The sequence below is a fragment of the Protopterus annectens genome, chromosome 3.part1 (genome assembly GCF_019279795.1).
Source record: "Protopterus annectens isolate FY-2018-M chromosome 3.part1, PAN1.0, whole genome shotgun sequence".
NCBI classification, from domain to species: Eukaryota; Metazoa; Chordata; order Ceratodontiformes; family Protopteridae; genus Protopterus; species Protopterus annectens.
The window spans coordinates 1,388,938,646-1,388,958,416 of record NC_056732.1 but is presented as its reverse complement, the minus strand read 5'-3'; the positions used below and the strand labels follow the sequence as shown (position 1 = coordinate 1,388,958,416).

General features: G+C 40.3%; 1 protein-coding gene across 1 annotated transcript in view; it reads right to left on the bottom strand.

Annotated features, from left to right (window-relative positions):
* Positions 1-403: 403 nt before the first annotated feature.
* Positions 404-19,771, bottom strand: part of PPP1R16A (protein phosphatase 1 regulatory subunit 16A) — a 1,191,114-nt gene continuing 1,171,746 nt past the window's right edge. Inside the window, exon 10 of the mRNA XM_044067426.1 lies at positions 404-3,196. Within this exon, the coding sequence (XP_043923361.1) occupies positions 2,741-3,196 (456 nt within the window). The 3' untranslated portion in view covers positions 404-2,740. The remainder of the gene's footprint in view (positions 3,197-19,771) is intronic.

Sequence of the window (19,771 nt, the reverse complement as noted above, 5' to 3'; positions counted from 1 at the left end):
AGACTCTGGTATTCCAGCCAGCTGAGGGCTACCTGCAGGCAGATAACCCAAATGTGATGACTGCAATGGTGAAACACGAAGAACATCAAGTCTGCACAGATAATTCTATCAGTAGTGAGAACAAACAGGCTAATATAGAACTGCCAGGCATATTTAAAAATACTAACAGTAAAGATGATCCTATATGAACTGAAGGAGGGGCAATTCTGAATACATTGAGGGGGTGAGGGTAGCACTCCTAAAAAACATCCAAGACTGAAGCGATACTAAAATAATAAACCTTAATTTTATCCTAACTTAGAAATGGGGGCTATTAAAACTTTAAATGTGGACAGATTAATACTAACAGTGAATTAAGGAAAATGCAGTAATGCCTATAAATTACAGTACATTAAGTACATTAAATGTTTTAAACTTGTACTAGAAGAATGCTTTATTTACTTTGAATTACAGTACTGTAATTACAGTTCAAACTTTGTTTCTTTGCTCTCTCATTCAGTTCATTTTAAGACACTGAATTAACATGAGTCCATAATTAGAATTAACCTAAAACTTCAAATTTCAGTCTTTACATACAGGAATGTCTCTTCACATGTTAGGTATTTGATGGCCAGCCTTTACACAGACTATTCTGTGTGCTTCAGCAAACCACAGAGCTCATAATTTCTTATTGCTGTTCATCAACTATACAATTTAAAAATAACCTTTATAGAAAAAAATTGTGAATCTGAAAAATTGGAAAAACTGTGCAAAACTAAATTTTCTACACAATAATCGACTCAGAAAAAGTACTAAAACAGATTTCAATCAAAAATAGATCCTCCTGTTCAATTATAATACAAGATTATTTTTAAATATATATACTCTGAGATCAAAAATATACTTTCTTTAACCGCTATTTTTAAACATTCTTTTAGCAACGGTTTCTTGCTGGTTGACAGATATAAAAGACGGCACTAACTAGGAAAGTTTCTGTTTCAATGACATAGCAGACCACACAGAAGACATGTAGATTCTTTGGAGACAGAAGCAATTCTTCTTGTCTCAGCCTAATAATACATCTACCAGGATTTTCAGAAAATGGTGACTGTGTCTTCTGTCTTGTCCAGAAGCAATAACTGACATGAAAAGAAATGTTTCTTCTGCATCTCTTGAAAGGAGCTAGAGTTCATTTTTAGATACAGCAAACAATACTGAAGCTAAATGTGCTACAGTTACACATAACAAATGGACACATGACGCAGAAAACAAAAAGATAAACACACTGTTGATATCATTACCATAACTACTGACTGGCACTACTGGTCTGACCAAGTTCGTCAAAAGGCATTGCTATTCTTTAGGGAACAATTTACCACTGAAAGTGGGAATTAATAGACCACCATAGATACAAAATGTATTTCCAAAGACACCAATACATACTGTCTTTGGATTACAAATACATGCCATTTTTGGCATGATGTAGAATTTAAACCATACAAAAAATGTCCGTGAATATGTTATTAACCAATAAAACATAATTAAACAACTGGAGTGTCAAGATCTGTACATACATTTTTTTTTTAACTGAGTAAACCCATTTGAAACACTTCTGTTTTCACAGCTGACCTGTGAATACTGTCTGGTTAAGTGACTTGTTCAAAGTCACACAGCAAGCAAATGGAACCTGACGGAATGAAATCCAAGAGAAGGGAACAGCTTGTTAACAGCTCATACCCTTAATCCTCTATGCTAACTACCAGACAAAACTGTGGAAGATATCCACAGTTTCATAGCAGAAGCTGGTGCTCATACAGGCACATACAGAGTGCCAAGTATGGTGTACCTGAATACTGTAGTACATTTTGCATCTATCACCCTCTCTGACATGTCAAGACCCGCCTGCATATCCCTTACTAAGCAAGTATTTTTAAAACACACAGTGCAATTTAATGGACAGTTAACTATCCAATACAAATCGGGGATAAACATCTTAAAACAAGGGCCAATCAAGTGTCATGCAAGCAAGGAAACCAGTGCTCTACTGCTGAAACTACGGCATACCAAATATTGTGGATACCAGCTTCCAATATAGTATTTGAAAAGATTCTCCATATGGTGATAAAGTTAGTCTAAGCATTGCTGCTACAGCAATGAGAGAGGGTTTCATGTAAGAAGTATCCCTGGCTATAAGTAATGTGCCTCAGTATCTTAACTCTTGACACAAGGCCTCATATTATGATGCAAATGTCCAAATTAAGAAATCTGAATAGCAGCAGTAACATTATACAACAGAATAGAGTAAAATGTGGGTAAGTGAACCTTGATGACAAAAGATGCAGTAAGAAAAAGTAATTCTTACATAACTTTGTAAGTGCACATTATTGCCATCAATGCATTATTCTTACATAACTCTAAGTGCACATTATTGCCCTCAATGCATTAGACTATACGATGCATGACTGTTTAAAGAAATGAACAACTATAAAAGAGATAAATAAATAAAATAAAATAGGAAAAAGTTACATGGATGTGCTTTAAACATCTTTAACATATCCTTCATACATCAATGAATACAGTCTCAGCGTAAGTAGTACAGTTAAGGAGTAATAACTTTACTGTGTGGCTCTCCATCTCTTCAACTTCAATGACATCGATTAGAATCCATGAAAAATGGTTCACTCCCAGGATGCTGGTTAATTTTCCTGTTCAAAAGGATACAACAAGGTGCAATCTTGTTCTCATATACACACACATAAAATCACATTGTAATGCAGCACCGATGTTTCTCTGTTGTGGGATCATCCTCTGGTGCTTTGAACTTTACTAAAGGTGGATCACCGCTAGATGCGGTGTAGTACACTGAGTTCTGCTCCAGACTATCACCTTCTGCTTGTGTCTCAGACTGAAACTGGGAGGGACCTTGTACCTCAGCAATAGGGTAGTCCTCACTGAGGTGCAACTTATGCAGCTTGGCTGCAGCTCTCTGACGTTTCAGGTCTGCCAAAGTATGATGGTATTTTTCCTTGTTCAAGTCTGATGACAGTTCTTCCCTACTAGCCAGCTGGTAGGATGCACTGCGATCAAGTCTTCTGGAAATATCATCTCTGGGCAGATGGCTGGAGTCTGAGGGAATGGCTCCATTACTGAGGGAGGAGCTGGGTTTTTCTTCTTCTGGTAGTGACACATCTAGCACTGGAACTCCAACCTCTTGAGTCTGTGAACAAAATGTGTCAAAAAAACAAAATAAGTATTCGGCCACAGATGCATGTTTTCACAACAGTTACTTATCAAGCTCTATTATGATGAAATCTTTTAGTCGAGTTGTGGACTGACTTCAAGTATATCATGTCCTTCACAGCCTTCATTATTCTTCAGAATGCTCTTTTAATTTTAGTGCATGCTAAATCTATTTTCATGAAAGCTCATTCTGCTTCTTAGTTTTCTCATGTAGTGCTGCAAGTCACACACTTCAAGCAAGTCCTGAGAAACTCTACAATCTTGGATAACTTCACATGGCATTCTACTATACACCAGACTCTTCTAGCTGCATACATGTTTCACCCGTACAAACGCAAAGACCATCCCCCACTTCAGTGAGAGTTTAGTGTTTATGGTCATTGTCTAGTTGGGTTGCCAGGGCTACGGCTTGGAGAAAGCACCTCATTGGTTCTTTTGAGCTTTTTTTTTGTTTCAGGTTTCAACTTTCTGTTAAAGTTAACTTGAGTGTTTCAGCCATTACACACAGAGCTATCTGAGGAGGAGCAGATGATCTGTGATATATAGCAATAAGCAGCCCATTTTATTTTGCTTATTTGTAGTAGTTATTGCTTATTCTAGATATTTATAGCAATTTTATTGTATACTGCATACTTGTACTGCATTAAATAGCTAATGGCTCACTTGTGATGAGCAATTCTGTAGTGTTTTCTGCCTAAAATAGTTTAGGTTGTAGCTGTAATATTGTCCATATTCCTGACTGTGTTTGCGACAAACATGTCTGCAGTGTGTTCTGCCTAAAATAGCTTAGACAGTAGCTGTAATATTCTCCATATTCCCGATTGTGTTGTGGGCCTAGTTGTTTGATATAAGCTGTTTTCTGAGCTCATTGTCCAGGCCATCTTAGTTAGCAAAGACCATCCCCCACTTCAGTGAGAGTTTAGTGTTTATGGTCATTGTCTAGTTGGGTTGCCAGGGTTATAGCTTGGAGAAAGCATCTCATTGGTTCTTTTGAGCTTTTTTTAAAGTTGTTTCAGGTTTCAACTTTCTGTTAAGAAGTTAACTTGAGTGTTTCAGCCATTACATACAGAGCTATCTGAGGAGGAACAGCTGATCTGTGATATATAGCAATAAGCAGCCCATTTTTTTTTTGCTCATTTGTAGTAATTGCTTAATCTAGATATTTATAGCAATTTTATTGTATACTGCATACTTGTACTGTATTTCATAGCTATTGGCTCACTTGTGATAAACATTTCTGTAGTGTTTTTGTTTTTTTTTTCCCACCCTTCCTCCCTATTGGTATATACCTGCTCTTCTTGCAGTTTCCCGCCTCTACTCTAAATTTGATCTTGGACACTCCTCCCAGTCTAGTGTCATTAGCTCATTCTACCTAATACAGAGAGAACATCTGAGAAGGCCAACCCACTTAGATTCTTTCCTTATGTTCCTCCTTTCTCCCTTTCTTTAAAAAAAAAATTGTCTGAATATCCTTGCGTTCTGACTCTGCTTCTCAAACATTTTGGAAATATAGAGTATATTTTAGTGCATTTATTAAAACTGTATTTGCCTTAATATTGCTACAACTCAAGTGTTCTAGGTTGCACTGAATCTGAAATGTTTTAGTGTGTTTTAGCTGCTTTTCTGTATATATAGACTTTTCTGTATATGTAGACTAGCTATTACTGCCTCTTAAATCATTTTTCTGTAGTGCACTTGCCTTGCTTCATTTAAAAAGTTTTAAATTGCTAATTTTGTACTGTTTTAAATGTATTTACTGTTTAGGGCTACACACTCAAGTGCTTTAGCCTTTTCTGTGTTTATTTAGTGGATTATTGCATTGTTTAGCCTGTTTTAACAAAAAAAAAAATACTATCTTGTTTGCTTGTTTCTTGCCTTTCCTAGCTAGTGCAGTCCAGATCCCAGGCTTTGCTAGTTTCAGGACTTTATTTTCTGTGTTCAGAGCTATACAGACCTTGCCTGTGGTAGAGGGAAGTCCTACTGCTTACCAGTGGGAGTGGGGAGCATTGTATTGCCTTGTCTGACACTAGAGGAGTGGTTTCCAGCTCTGAAATTGTAATTTTAGCCATTTTGGGCTGATTTCTATCCCTTTCAACTTTCTGGCTTAAAAATGCATGTGTTTGTGCATTTTTCGCATCGTGCAGCTCCGCGGGGCTACGGTTAAACTATTCCAGGTGCCAGAAAATTTGCTCTTCCAATATACCCTTAGAACTAGCTGGTTTCTCAGTAGTAGCACTAAAATATGAACCGTTGTGACTAGCACTTGCTCTAGAACCTGCTGGAAAGCACTAGGAAGCCTTAAACTGCTACAAGCACTCAACTCTCCCTGTAAATAAGGAGAAATTAATTGTAGGCACTAAACAGCCTATAATTGCAAAGTACCTTGCAAAGGTAAGGGTAAACAGCTCTTGTACTTTACAAAAAAGCACCTAAACAGGCATGTCCAAGGGTTAGCTTCTGGTTATTTCTCCTGTCCACCTGGTGAATCTGGGCATACTGGGGCAATGCAGCAACTGTCTCATGTACACAGACAACCCTCTCCTCCTACCACCCAACACTACAACCTGCGAGAGATGCACTTACACAGCCAAACTGGAAGCAAAGCTCTCTCCAGCCAAGATTGTGCTAGACAGTCAAGAGGAGAAGGTTAGCACCTGCACTACACCTCAAGCAACACACAGCCCTTCAAAACCCACACATAGCAACACTAAACCCACATATGTGGAGGCCCTTAACATTAACCTGCCCAAGCAACAAGGACCTCAGAAGCTGAAACTCAAACAAACACCAGTCACAACCAAAGTGACACACAGCTCACAACACCAGTGTGCCACCCAACAACAGCCCCTAAGGCAAGACAACGTACCCAACACTTTAGTCGTAGGTGACTCTATAGTCAGGCACACTGATGTCCCACTCACCAGGCTGAACAAAGAGAAAATTACAGTCAGCTGCCTGTCAGGTGCCAGGATCTGCCACATAAAGCATGCACTCAAGTCACTCCACAACAAGTACAAATACGACTCTGTCATTGTCCATGTTGGAGTGAATGACTTGAGACATACCTCCCTGGACTACATGAAATGAGACATGGAAGAGCTCTCAGATCATGTGGCCCAGGCAGATATGACCCTAGCCCTAAGTAGCATCCTGCCTTTGCCCAAAATGATACCACAGTATAAGGACAAAATGTTTGACTTCAACAGTTGGCTAAGCTTCTTGTGTCATTCAAAGGGGATCCAGTATCTGTCTGCCTGGGACGACATGATCGACAAACCACGATGCTTTGCCAGAGATGGTCTGCACCTGTCACCCCTGGGATTCAGGTTACTGGCTAAAGCTCTTGCCACCCCTATAGTGCCTTTTTTAGGCAAGGTTCAAAGGACAAAACCACCACCGTAACAGATACAAGTATGCAAAATCTGAAGGTAATGCTACACAATGCTAGAAGTCTAAACCTCAAAATGCACTCTCTCGAGGGACTCCTAAAAATGGAAAACATCGATATCTGTGCAGTAACTGAGACCTGGTTCAAGGCTCCAGACAGTGCCCCTGCAATACCAGGCTACAACTCTTACTACACTTTTCGGCCACCAAACCAAGACCGAAATACTAAAGGTGGAGGAGTGTCAATATTTACCAAGGATATTCACACCTCCAGGCAAGCTTCCCAACACAGTGCATCTGAAATTCTTCAGGTGCAACTAACACTAGGTAAGACTGCAATCTAAACTGTAGCTTGCTACAGATCAACCACCATGCCCCAAGATTCTCACTACACCTTTCTAAACATACTGGAAAATATTAAGATACAACCAAACACCCTAATACTGGGTGATTTCAACTACCCTGCCATTAACTGGGAAAACTACTCGGGTACCAACACCTTTTCCCAATGGTTCTTGGAATTCATAAATTCTAAAGCCCTGGATCAACTAATCCATTATCCCACCAGGGGCTCCAATATCCTAGACCTGGTCATTACCAACACGGGAGATCGACACTCCATACCAGTGGTCACTCCCTTATTGGTCAGGTTTGACCATAAGCAAATCACCCTTGACATCCACATCCCACCCCTACCCCCCAATAAGGAAACCTATGTAAAAAACTTCTCCAAAGCCAACTTCATGCTACTCAAGTCAGAAGTGACATACCCATCCAGACGGGAGCTGAAATTTTGATTGCTGAAAACTACACTAAGGCACTGTACGAGCACATCCACTCATGCATGAATCGCCCCATCCCAAATAGAACCAAGACGCTCTCTTCCAAAAAAAGGAAGCCAATCTGGTGGTCCCTGCCATAAACAAACTACGACAGAAGAAAGAAACTGTTGCAGAAAAGAGGAAAATCCCAGGATGCAAAAAATTCCCTTACTCGCCTCAGTAAGAAGCTGAGATCTCTCATAAAATCCTCCAAAGCTAGTTACGAAAATAAAAATTGCCAAAGATTTCAAAGACAACCACAAGGCATTCTATAGTTATGTCAAGAATATAAATGGCAATGTTCAGATATGCTCTGAGCTACAACAGAATGGCATTAAATATACTGATCCCAAGGATATTGCCAATATCCTGGCAGATCGATTTAGTGCCAACTTCACCCCCCCCTCACCCCCTAAAGGGCCCATCTCAATACCAAAAGATTGCCAAATTCCGGTAATCACGGCCACACAGGCAGAAACCGCACTTTCCACAGTTAAGAATACAGCATCCATGTGACCAGATGACATCCCGGGCTGTGCACTACATGAACTACAAAATGAACTGGCACCTCACCTAAGTTGTCATGTTTAATCACAGCCTCACCCCAGGCTTCCTGCTCACTGAGTGGCGCACAGCTACAGTTATCCCACTCCACGAGGGGGACTCTACCTTGGATCCTGGGAACTACCATCCCATCAGTCTGACAAGCCTGATCTGCAAGGGCATGGAATGTATTATCACGGAACTTATAAAACAAAGATATTGGCAACCTTCAAACACTGGACCCCACCCAGTTTGGGTTCGTGAAGGGCCAATCTTGTCTCCTGAACCTGATTGATGTCTTCAAATCAGTCTCCAGAGCTGTGAACAAGGGTAAGGCAGCCCACACAGCCTACCTGGACCTCGCCAAGGCCTTCAACACCATCCCCTACTCTGGAATCATAGATAAACTTACTAAGATGGGCATAAATCCCTATGTCACTGGATGGGTTGCTTACTGACAGAACCCAGACTGTAAAAGTAGCAGACTCCAAATCCAGCTCCAGACAAGTGACAAGTGGAGTACCTCACGGTTCAGTCCTAGGACCGCTCTTGTTTGGCATCTACTTCTCTGAAGTACAGGCCAACGCTACGGGACTCTGGCTAACAAAGTTCCCAGATGACTGCAAACTGGTAGCCATTATTGAATCCCCAAATGATATGCATATTCTACAAAAGGGCCTTACAGAAACAGATGTTTGGTGCCAGAGCCATGGGCTCAAGCTTAATGCCAAGAAATGTATAGTTATCCCCTTTGGAAAAAACACATACCCATGAATTACCACATAAGTGGCAGTACACTAAACACAAAGTGTGATGAGAGACTTAGGGACACAGGTGGACAGTGGTCGCACCTTCGATAACCACATCGCCACAACAGTCAGGAAATCCTTCTGTGTGGCACACCTCATCACTAAGGGCTTTTCATCCAGAAAAAAGGAGGTCATTGTCCCACTGTACTCATCCCTCATTAGACCCATTATAGAGTACAACGCCCCATTTAGTATGTACCTCACAAGACATCTGCAACAGCTGGAAAGGTCACAGAAATACCTCATTAAAAGAATCACAGGCCTAAAGCAGATGCCCTATGCTGATCATCTAAAAAAACTCCAGCTATACTCTGTGGCATATCGTCTACTCAGAGGCGATCTCTGCTTAACATACAAGGCCATGTCAAACCCTGAGCTGTTGGATATGCTCCACTTAAAGAAATCCCAATCCCTCAGAGCCACACGCTCCAGGGATCTAAACCTTGTCACCACAATGAACAAAACATGCTGGAAGGATAGGTTCCTGACCCAGAGATTCCCCATACTCTGGAATAGACTGCCCATACATGTCAAGCAGAGCACCTCCTTGGCCCTCTTCAAAAGAAACCTTGACGATTGGATGGGAGATAGGAAATTCGCGCCGGGGATCACGTCAGTCCTGCTAGATAGGGGTCCAGAAATTGTTATGGCTTGGCTTGTATAGGCCCTAGGGCAGATAACCAATACCAACCTATGAATCATGTCTATAGCTAGTGGAATCTGCTTACTGGTGTAAATGTAAACAGACCTGTGTGCCACGGTACCGTCAACAGCCAATGTGCTTAACCCCCCCCCCCGGGGGGGAAATTAGCTTATCTTTCATGATGGCCCAGTGAAGAGCTTTTGCAAACACATCTATACAGACACTTCCAGAACTATCTCACACTAAATGTAGTTAATAAAAAGAAAATGCAAAAGAAGCTCAAATTCATAGCTCAAGAGTCTAGTCATACTGCAAAAACCTGTAATGATTTACAAGTAAACAGAAACTATAAAAAGGACCGGAAAGGAAAACAAATGAAACATAACCACAGTAAATGAATGTAAAGGTTATTCAAAGCAACTTTGCAGCAAAAAGAGATATGATCATTGCAAGAAATGTGCAGCTGTGTGAGCTACACAAAATATCCTCAGTGGAAATGCACTTGTACCAATGATGTTAATACTCACAAGGTCATATTTTCAAGCTGATGAAGCTTCTCCAAAGTGAGGGTAATACTGGTCATGTGCTTCTTTTCCAAATAGTTGCTTTAACACATCAATAATTTGTCATGCACATGACAAGGACAGGATACAGAATGCTTTATTTAGTAATTATATAACAAATGGTGTTAACCTGTTAGAAAGTCCAGAAAAAAAAACAAACTTAAAATAACAGAGTACACAGGTGTTGAATGAAATGCTGACAAAAACAAGTGGTGATGGAAGTAGAGTGGCACGAAGAAACTCACCATAACAGCAGATGTTCAGGCTAAGGATCACTGCTCTTTGTAATGACCAACAATTAGCTGCAGGTGGATATCAGCCTACCTGGTCTGAATTCTACAACTTTGGATGTCTCCAGAGTGGAGCTGTTCATCTCTCCAATACAAGGACATCTGTGGGATGCTTGGCAGAAAATGGAAAGCATTCTGTATCACCATTAGGTCTTCAGTGTAAGTGCGTGTGCACGTTTCTCATATTTGTGTGTGTGAATATTGTCAGCAACAAGGTTGCCTTGTACTGTTTGGTTTAAAGGGAAACCATTTCCTGACAAATGGGACAGAAGAGATGGCAAGAAGAGGACAGTGCTTCCCTCAAAGTTCTCCTATTTTTTCTAAGTTTACAAGAGAGCAAGGAAAAATCACAGGGAACTGGATGGAGAAGCTTATACTACAGTAATGAACCTTAAACATGAGCATCTGGTCTGTTTTGGTGACTATGCTCGCACAACTGCAGTGTGTTAACCAAAAGGATCACTAGTGCATTCTCATTCATAATGATCAAGAAAAGTACTAAAGTAGCAGTGTGCCCTGCCAAGAGACCTAGGATGAAGAGACACACACATGCCAAACAAGACTGCAGTAATGAAACCTGCACTGCTTACAGAGTACATCTAGTTTATGTCCAAAGAAAGTGTGAATGGAAGTCTAGAAAGCTACATTGCAAATATCTAGAAAGCTACATTGCAAATGTTTTGGAACAAATACATATCTGAAGAAGCTAGCTGTGGCAGCTGCTATTGTCTATGAAGTATACTTTAACCTGCCTCTGCATGCTTTTTCCATGGTGATCATAAAAGAATGGAATACGACTACCTCATTATTCAGAAAGAGTTTGCATAGAGTAGTCTGCTCTGTTTTCCTGGTATAAAGGATACATACTTGTTCCATTTGCCTGAGGTATTTTGTTCTGTCACTACAGTATTTCAGGTGTCTGCTTGCATCCTTCAAGCACAGAAGTCCTACTCTTGCAATGAAGTTTACAAATGAAAAAAACAGTAGTTGTAGGACTCGATTTAAGATAAGTTCTGAGACCACAGTAGGCACAATAGAGGGGTTGGTCTTAAGTAGGAAAATGTCCCTGTGAAAGACTTTGTGGGGTTCATTCTACATCAAGGCCTAAAGTTCTGAGGTTATACAGAATGAAGTTACCTATAAAAGATAGTGTTTTCCAAGATAGATATCTAACTGAAGCTGTTTTAGCTGGGTTAAAAGGGACAGTGTTCATTTTTCTATCACAAAGCTGAAGCCCCATGGGGCAGACTGGCTTTCCTGGGAGCCTTAGTTGAAGGACTCCCTTGCAGAACTGCTTGACTGAAGGAATCAGTGGATGACTGATCTAGACGCAAGCAAGTAACAATGGTTACAAATGCACTTTCAGACAGGTTTTTGCCAATCTTTCATCAGACAAGGTCATCACATAAAGCAGCGCACCCCAGGTTGAATCAGTCTTAGGCTGAATGCCCCATGTGTCACCAATATGAAAAACTTTTCCATTTCAAACAGAGTTTTCTGGTGACAGACTTCCTGGCATTCTTCAACATATGAAGTATTTAATTTGGGAAGCAATCTAAGAATGGGATCACATTCTTAGTCTCCTTACTGCTAGTCGGAGGGTGATCAGGCTGCAATGTATTAGAGTCTTCCATCAATGGGTTAGAAGGGGGCAGAATGCTAGAAGGATTAAGTGGCTCCTCCTTGCTCAGTCCTACTCACTGAGAGAACAAGGCTAAAGAGTGTTTATAAGGAAGAGATCAACTCTACCTTATCTTGATTTGAATGAGGAGGATCTGGATGAAAGGAGAAAATTAGGGGTAAAGCACCTTGTTGTTCCATTTAACCCAAAATGCATTTACTGCCTTTTCACTTTTTGCAAGGGAACCTACTGCAGAATTTTCTGAGTTGGTGACTCAACAAAGAAGCAAACAAATATATTTTCAGGGTCCCCCCGATGTAAATCTGAGGAAGCCCCAAGGCTTTAGTTGCTGCCTATGAAAATTGGGAGGAGGACATACACAGCTAGTCTGTCAAAGAGGATTGAGCTGAAGGGATACAAAAAGACATGCACATAAAAGACCCACCAAATTCAAGACAATCATTGCTATTATGCAGAGCTGTTGAGAGTAAACTATCTCTTATCTGCTGATATGCTGCATCACTGTGGTGTTGTCTCAGATTACTCCGGAACACCATATTGAGGAGATGAAACTCTGAAAAAGATATACTAAGACCACCTCACTGACATAACTGGTCCTGTTCTGGGGGGGGGGGGCTCCACCTCCCTTGGACATTTTAAGGCTCCTGAAGAATCTCCCCAAGCAAAGTATGATACAGAAGACACTGATGTAGGTACTGACCAAAGTGCCATTATGGTGTTAGCTTTGGCAGTACCGAGGTTGGTCAGGAGCCTTTTGAAAATGACTGCATGTCCCTGTGTATGACAGCTGTTTCAGAATTAGTACACTCCTCATAAATGCAGGCAGTTTTCTTTTTCCTTAGCTTTTGGCAAGTTTCTTTTATGAATCCTCTATCATTAAAAAGTTTATTTTTCCGCGTTCTTTAAACTCTGTTGTTTCCGTAATGGTAAACCAAGAAAAGAAACCAAATTGCATAAAAATACTGAAAATTGTGGTAAAGGAGCTGGTATAATCTACCTCAATCACAATTTTATATGAAGTATGGCAAAAAATTTTCTGAAGAAAAATATGATTGTGTATAAGTATGAACTACTGCTATGAAGCTGAACTACTCACACACTGATGTGGGACACAAAACACTTGAAGCAATGAAAACACCTGAAGAAACAACCTAATAAAGTTGGCCCTGTGGAACTGCCTTGGGCACTTGCATAGTTTCCATTTAATGAAAGCATGGCAGAAGTGGTTACCTTTTAAAAGGCTGACTAGGAATGAAGACAATGTGGGATGGATAAAATTCTAATGTAATGAATTATTGTTATAATGACTCTGAAGAAGATTAGATAAATGGTTACCTTATAGCAACAGTAACCCCATCAGTTTGGTATTATCAAAAAAAGTAAAATATTACAAATAAAAAAAATTGGAAAAAAAACAATACAGTAGCCAAATGCAGCAGAATATGTTGAGAAAAGAATTGCATTCAGTAGATGATATCTTGGAGCAGATATCAGACTCTTTCTTCCTTTCCAATAACAATTGCAAACATTGGTAAGAGGCCAGTCACAAGTGGAATCCCTCAGGGATCAGTCCTTGAACTGCTCCTTTTTAGCATTTACTTCTCAGAAGTCAAGGCCAATGACAGTAGTCTCTGGCTGACTAAGTCTGCAGATGACTGCAAATTAGGAGCTGTCACTGAATCCCACACTGACAAATGTTCTCCAGCAGGGGATGACAAAGACAAACAACTGGTATTAGAGCCTTGGACTAAAACTAAATGCCAAGAAATGCATAACAGTATCCTTTGGGAAGTCATCCACACCTGGTAGCTATCATATTGACAACACACCCCTTAGAGATGACTCAGCAGTCACACAGATAGTAATCTAGCATTTGATCATCACGTGTCTACAGTAGTGAGGAAATCATTCTATGTTGCACAACTTATAAAGAAAGGTATGGCATCTAAGTCCAAGGAAGTCACCGTTCCACTGTATTTGGCAATCATCAGACCTATCACTGAGTACAATGTCCCCTTTAGTATGTACCTAACCAGGCATACCCAACAAATGGAACGTCCACAGAGCTTCCTCACCAAAAGAATACATTACATAAGCAAAATGCCCTATGCAGACCATCTCAACGCCCTAGCCCTGTATTCGGTCTCCTACAGGTTTTTGAGGGGAGACCTATGCCTGTCATACAGGGCATTATCAGATCCCACTCTGATGGACTCCTGCATATCCACAAAACAAACAGCACCATAATTACCCATTCTAAAGACTTAAACCTGCCTGTGACATAAATAGGACCTCCTAGACAGACAGGTACGTATCCCAGAGACCACACGATCTATGGAACAGGCTCCCCATCCATGTGAAGCACAGTTCCTCCTTAACCCAATTCAAGTGCAACTTGGACAATTGGATGGGGAACAGGAAATTCATCCCTGGTTTGGAACCTATGCTTCTAATGGACACAGGCAACCTGTAAATGGTTAATCTCCCAAACTCCTGCTTACATTCATCAAGGGTATCAAAACCTGTCAGAGATTTGGGATGCACGGCTAGGATTAAAAAAGCCCTTGTGGTCATTAGCCTAGTAAACACTCATGAACCGAAGTAGAAAAAAACAGTAAATGGGAGGACAGACAGCAGTCAATCAAAATGAAGGAATTTGGAGGAAAAAACAGCAGCAACTAAATATTTTACAAATAAAATGCTCATTATAAACCTCCTGATAGTAATTCTCAAAACAGTTTCCTAAAAGTAAATGTAGGAAGTGAAATCTCCACATGTATAGGGGGAATGATTGGAGAGTGCTTTACTGTTACAGTGAAATAATTTTGAAGGCAAGTACCTTTCACGCAACCATATTATCTGAGTTGTGAAGAGTCAGTTTAACAACGAATATTAACATTTGGGTAGACTCGCAGATACTATTGTATTCATTCTCTGGGAGGTGGAGACATGATAAATGCATTTTATTTTTCAAGCTAGCAGCAGTAGAAATGACTCCCTCCGTACCAGAAAAGTGATCAATGAATGTGAGTTTTACAACTAAAAAAACTAAAGTGTGATTGCCCAAGAGCCCCACTAGTCCCTTTCTCTTCATGCTGCCTTGCTGCAACCTCTAGCCTCTGCAGACTGTCTGTTTTGCACTGGATCAGGTTTCACTCCACTGCAAACTCCTTCATGGAGGACTGTGTTCACAACACCCCTGCAACTTATATGTGCTAACTCTGAGATTACTGTACCACTGAATAAAGGGAATATTCTGAGGTACCACACCCTCACACTAAGTATACCTTAATTGTATTCACAGTTCAGTACCACTGCTCTGAGGATCACAATTCACAATTGCAGACCTCATATTTTCAAAAGGAACATAGAAGAACTACTGAAGCAGACAGAGTACAGCTATATAAAAACAGTAGCCTGCTCATACATCATGCTGGAATAACACTTCCCAACATAATCAGTGAGGAAAAATACTATTTCCTAATCATACTTTATAAAACTAAAACAATATATTGACAAAGTTAGCCAAAAGAACATTATGAACTACAGAAAAACAAAAAAGTGCTTAACATAACTCTAGATCCATGAAGTGTTCAGTCTGTCTCAACCTGTGGGCTGGCCCATTTGACTCATCAACTCTGAGGTTCTGACAACTCTCGCATAATGCAATACTCTTCCTGAATCTCCTAAGATTGAATTTGCCCTACCATATTCTAAGAAACAGAAGGAAGAAACCCTTATACATAAAGAGAAAAAGGAAAACTACATTAATAGTCCTGAAAGATAGGCTTTGGGCCTGTCTCCACAATCAGCCAGAAGTGACTCATCAAAGATGCCAATTTGGAAGAGGGAATGGTGGGAGGGATGGGTGATATGGACAAAATAAGACAATACAGATACAGCATTATGGAAGCTATACAACTTTCATAACTGATGGTGACTTTTCTGTTCATTTCAACTTTTAGACAGAGACCCCAGCCATTCAAACAATGGTGGCTTCAGGAGAAAACATTCTACAAAGTGGTGGAGTCAAAGGTAGACCTGGATCTGCATCTAATTTACAATAACGTACAAAGGTATGAGTACTAGACCAAGTAGCAGCTACAATATCATCTAAACAGGCCCAAGCAAAGAAGTCAGCTGAGGTAGCAAAAGCTCTGGTGAAATGGACTCTAGACACACTAGGTAAGGGGAATGTCTTTCACTGTGTAAACCAATGAAAGAGAATCAGAAAGCCATCCAGATAGGTTCACTTTAAAAACAGACTTAAACAATCAAGTATTAGAGAATGAAAGAAAAAGCTGGTTGATTTTCTGAAGGAGTTTTTTCTGTCTAAATAAAATTTTAGCTGAAGATGTGGAGTAGTACTTGTTAAATTTATCCGGAGTTAAATATACATTATTTATTATCATTAATTGGTTATATATACGTTTTTTTTAAAAGGAGTTGTTTTAAGGATAACTGAATTGACTGAATTTTCTGTTTATTTTGAATTGCTGGTTTTAATTTGGTCCAATTGTTTGAATATAAAATATAACTGTTTACACTGTGAAGTCCAAAGAGTTGATATTCTTCCTAACGTCTGGAACCGTAAATGTTCACATAAGTTGTGGTGTAGTGAAAAGACCACCGTGTCCTGGGAATTTGCAATTTTACATATCCCTCCTGTTGGATTAATGAAGCAAAAAATACATGTTTTAATTACTCTTTTATCACTGATTAAATTATACATCTCACCGAACTGGCTTGACAGTTCAAAGATGTCATGGGATGATTTTAAACAAGTGGCAGTTAATTATATAACAACTCATAAGTTAATAGTCAATAACCAAAGTAAATGTTCCTACTGCTCAGAAGTTTGGAGTACAATCCTTGATCATATACTCCAATAAACTCAAATATTCACAAATAAATATAAGTTAAATTAACAAAGAAAAAACTGTATCAAAGATCACAGTTGTAAGTTATGGTTCATAACAGTGCATAGTTTTATTTATTTATTTTACATTTGTTAACTGGGAGAGTCTGACTTGGAACGAGCCAATTTTCAACAGAGACCCAGGGAGAAATGCTCCAGATGCATGTCTTTGTAACGTGGATGGAAACAGGAGCACCCGGAGGAAACCCACATGAACGCAGGAAGGACAAGCAGACTCCGCACAGAAGGCACCCCACCAGAGAATCGAACCGCCGAACCTCTTGCTGTGAGGAAACAACGCTACCGCTGTGCCGTCCATTAATTAAACCAAGTAATTTAAGTAATTTTAAATTAAATAATTTAAAGTAATACTTAATTTTAAGTAATTAAAACCAAGCATTTAACACTTTATGTACATAGTTCTTATGTTATTTTTAATGTGCTAAAGAAGTAATCTGTATACATAAAGGCTTATCACATATTGACAAAGTCTTTGATTGTGTTGCTGAAGGTTTAACAAAAATATAGTTTAATAAAGATATTTGAAAAAAAAACTTACCTGATAATGAACATCCAAACAGCGGAGCAAATATTCCCCTTTCCTACTGAATTTGGGATAGAAAACTGGCTGACTCAAGTCAGATTCGGAGGCTACATAACAGAGAATATGAAGGATTACTACATAAAGACCACTGTTCCTTATTAAAAATAAGGTGAAGGGGGTATGCAAGACAAGGATTGGTGTTCTAAAATCCTCATTGCAGAATAATGTCTACCAAACACAACTTTTTCCAAGATAGCAGTTTCATATCAACAGTAGCCACTACTTCAAAGGAAGGTCAAGTCAAAGCTTGCAAGATTAGAGACAAATCCCGGGGAGCAACTGGATCTCTTATGGGGTGGGTCACAGGAGGAAAGTACCCTTAACAGAGGCTTTTGATAACATGAGGGATGCAACAGGAGTACCATTTATACCCACATGAAAATTAGATACAGCCATTAACTGAATTGTGATAGTACAGTAGCTGAGAACAGAATGAAACTAATTTGTCAGAAAATCAATAACTGCATCCAAAGGAGTAGACAAAGGATCTAGAACTTTGTTCGTGGCCAAAAATGAAAATGAAAACGGACGTAGACAAATCTCTAAACTTAAGATCTCTGGTCATTACTGGAACTGGACCAACCAAGCAGATGGATTAGAGATTTGGGTAAGGCTGACCAAGGGTGAGTAATCCGATCCGGAACAGGGTCCAGGAACTACAGGCAGAGCAACAGACAAAACCACAGAGAGGGTACCATACTTGACCGAGTTAAAAGAGGGCTATAAGGATTACACTCACCATGCAATGGGCTGCTTTCTGAAAAAAATGTTATACCAAGGGGGTAGGAGGATATGCACATAGACTTAAGAGGCCAAGCATGGAGAACAACATCTCTCAGAGACTGTCCCACTAGGGGGATCATGACAAAAAAGCTACTTACTTCATGTTGGATGAGGCTGCAAACAGACTGCAGCATGGGTGGCCTCAGTGGCTGAACACTCATGCCCCTACCTCTGGGCTGAGGGAGCACTATTAAGGCATTAGGATGCTCCTGGTCAAGTCATTGACTAGTATATGCTGGAACTCCCCATGAAGTGCATTGCTAGCAGAAAGCACTGTGAGAACATTAACCAATGTCATACTCTTTAGACTCATAACACAGGGGATAAAGTGCAGGTTTTCCCCTGTTTTGTTATATATCACATAAATGCTGTGTTTTCAGATTGGATGGCTATCACACCCTTGGGGAGAAAATCCTGAAAGGCCTGTAATGCTGGTAAGACTGCTCTCATCTTTAAAACGATGACGTGAAGACATGCCTCCAACTGAGATCAGGTACCCTGGTGGCTGTCTTTCCTTCAAAATGACACCCCACCCCCACCCACGGAGAGCTGCATCTCTGGTAACTGTGCCCTGGCCTGACAAAAAAACAAATGAATGACCTGCTGGGACTTGGAGAGGCTCCAACCACCAAGCAATGTCAGCGGCTTAGGCTGGTAAGGCAGATGGGATGGTCCACATGATGAGAAGAAATCGACCATTGGACCAACAAGATCCACTGTAGAACCTTAATGTAGTATACTGATAGCAGGACAAGAAAAATGGCCACAGCCATCAGGCTGAGGAGCTGAAGAACTCAAACAACTCAATGCTAGAAGTCTAAATCTCAAAATGCACTCACTTGAAGCACTCCTTAAAATGGAGAACATCGACGTGTGCTGTAACAGAGACCTGGTTCAAGGCAGCAGAAAGCACTCCTGCACTACCAGACTATAACTCATTTCAAACCTTTCGGCCCAAGAACTTGGACCAAAGCTCTAAAGGCGGTGGTGTTTCCATATTCATAAAGCATGCACACACCTCCAGACTAGAAGTCCAATATAACTCATCTGAGATACTTCAGGTGCAGCTAACACTGGGTAAGACAGCGATTCAGGTCATAACCTGCTATAGGTCTCCAATCATGTCCCAAGACTCGCACTTCACATTCCTAAGCACCTTAGAGAATATCAGGATCAAACCTAACACTCTCATACTGAGCAACTTCAACTACCCCTCCATTAACTGGGAAAACTACTCATGTACCAGTACACTTGCCCAACGTTTCCTGGAATTCACCAATTCCAATGCCCTGGACCAGCTCGTTCTTACCCCCACTAGAGGTAGCAACATCCTTGACTTGGTCATTACTAACATGGGTGACAGCTGCTCTACACTAATAGTCAACTCCTCCCTGGTTAGATCTGACCACAAACTAATCACCTTGGAACCCCCCCACCCGCAAAGGTAACCACCATGAAAAACGTCTTCTAAGCTAACTTTGGGCTCCTAAAAACAGAGATGGCTAACTTCACAACACCCATGCAAATGGAGATCAGTTGCATGACTGCC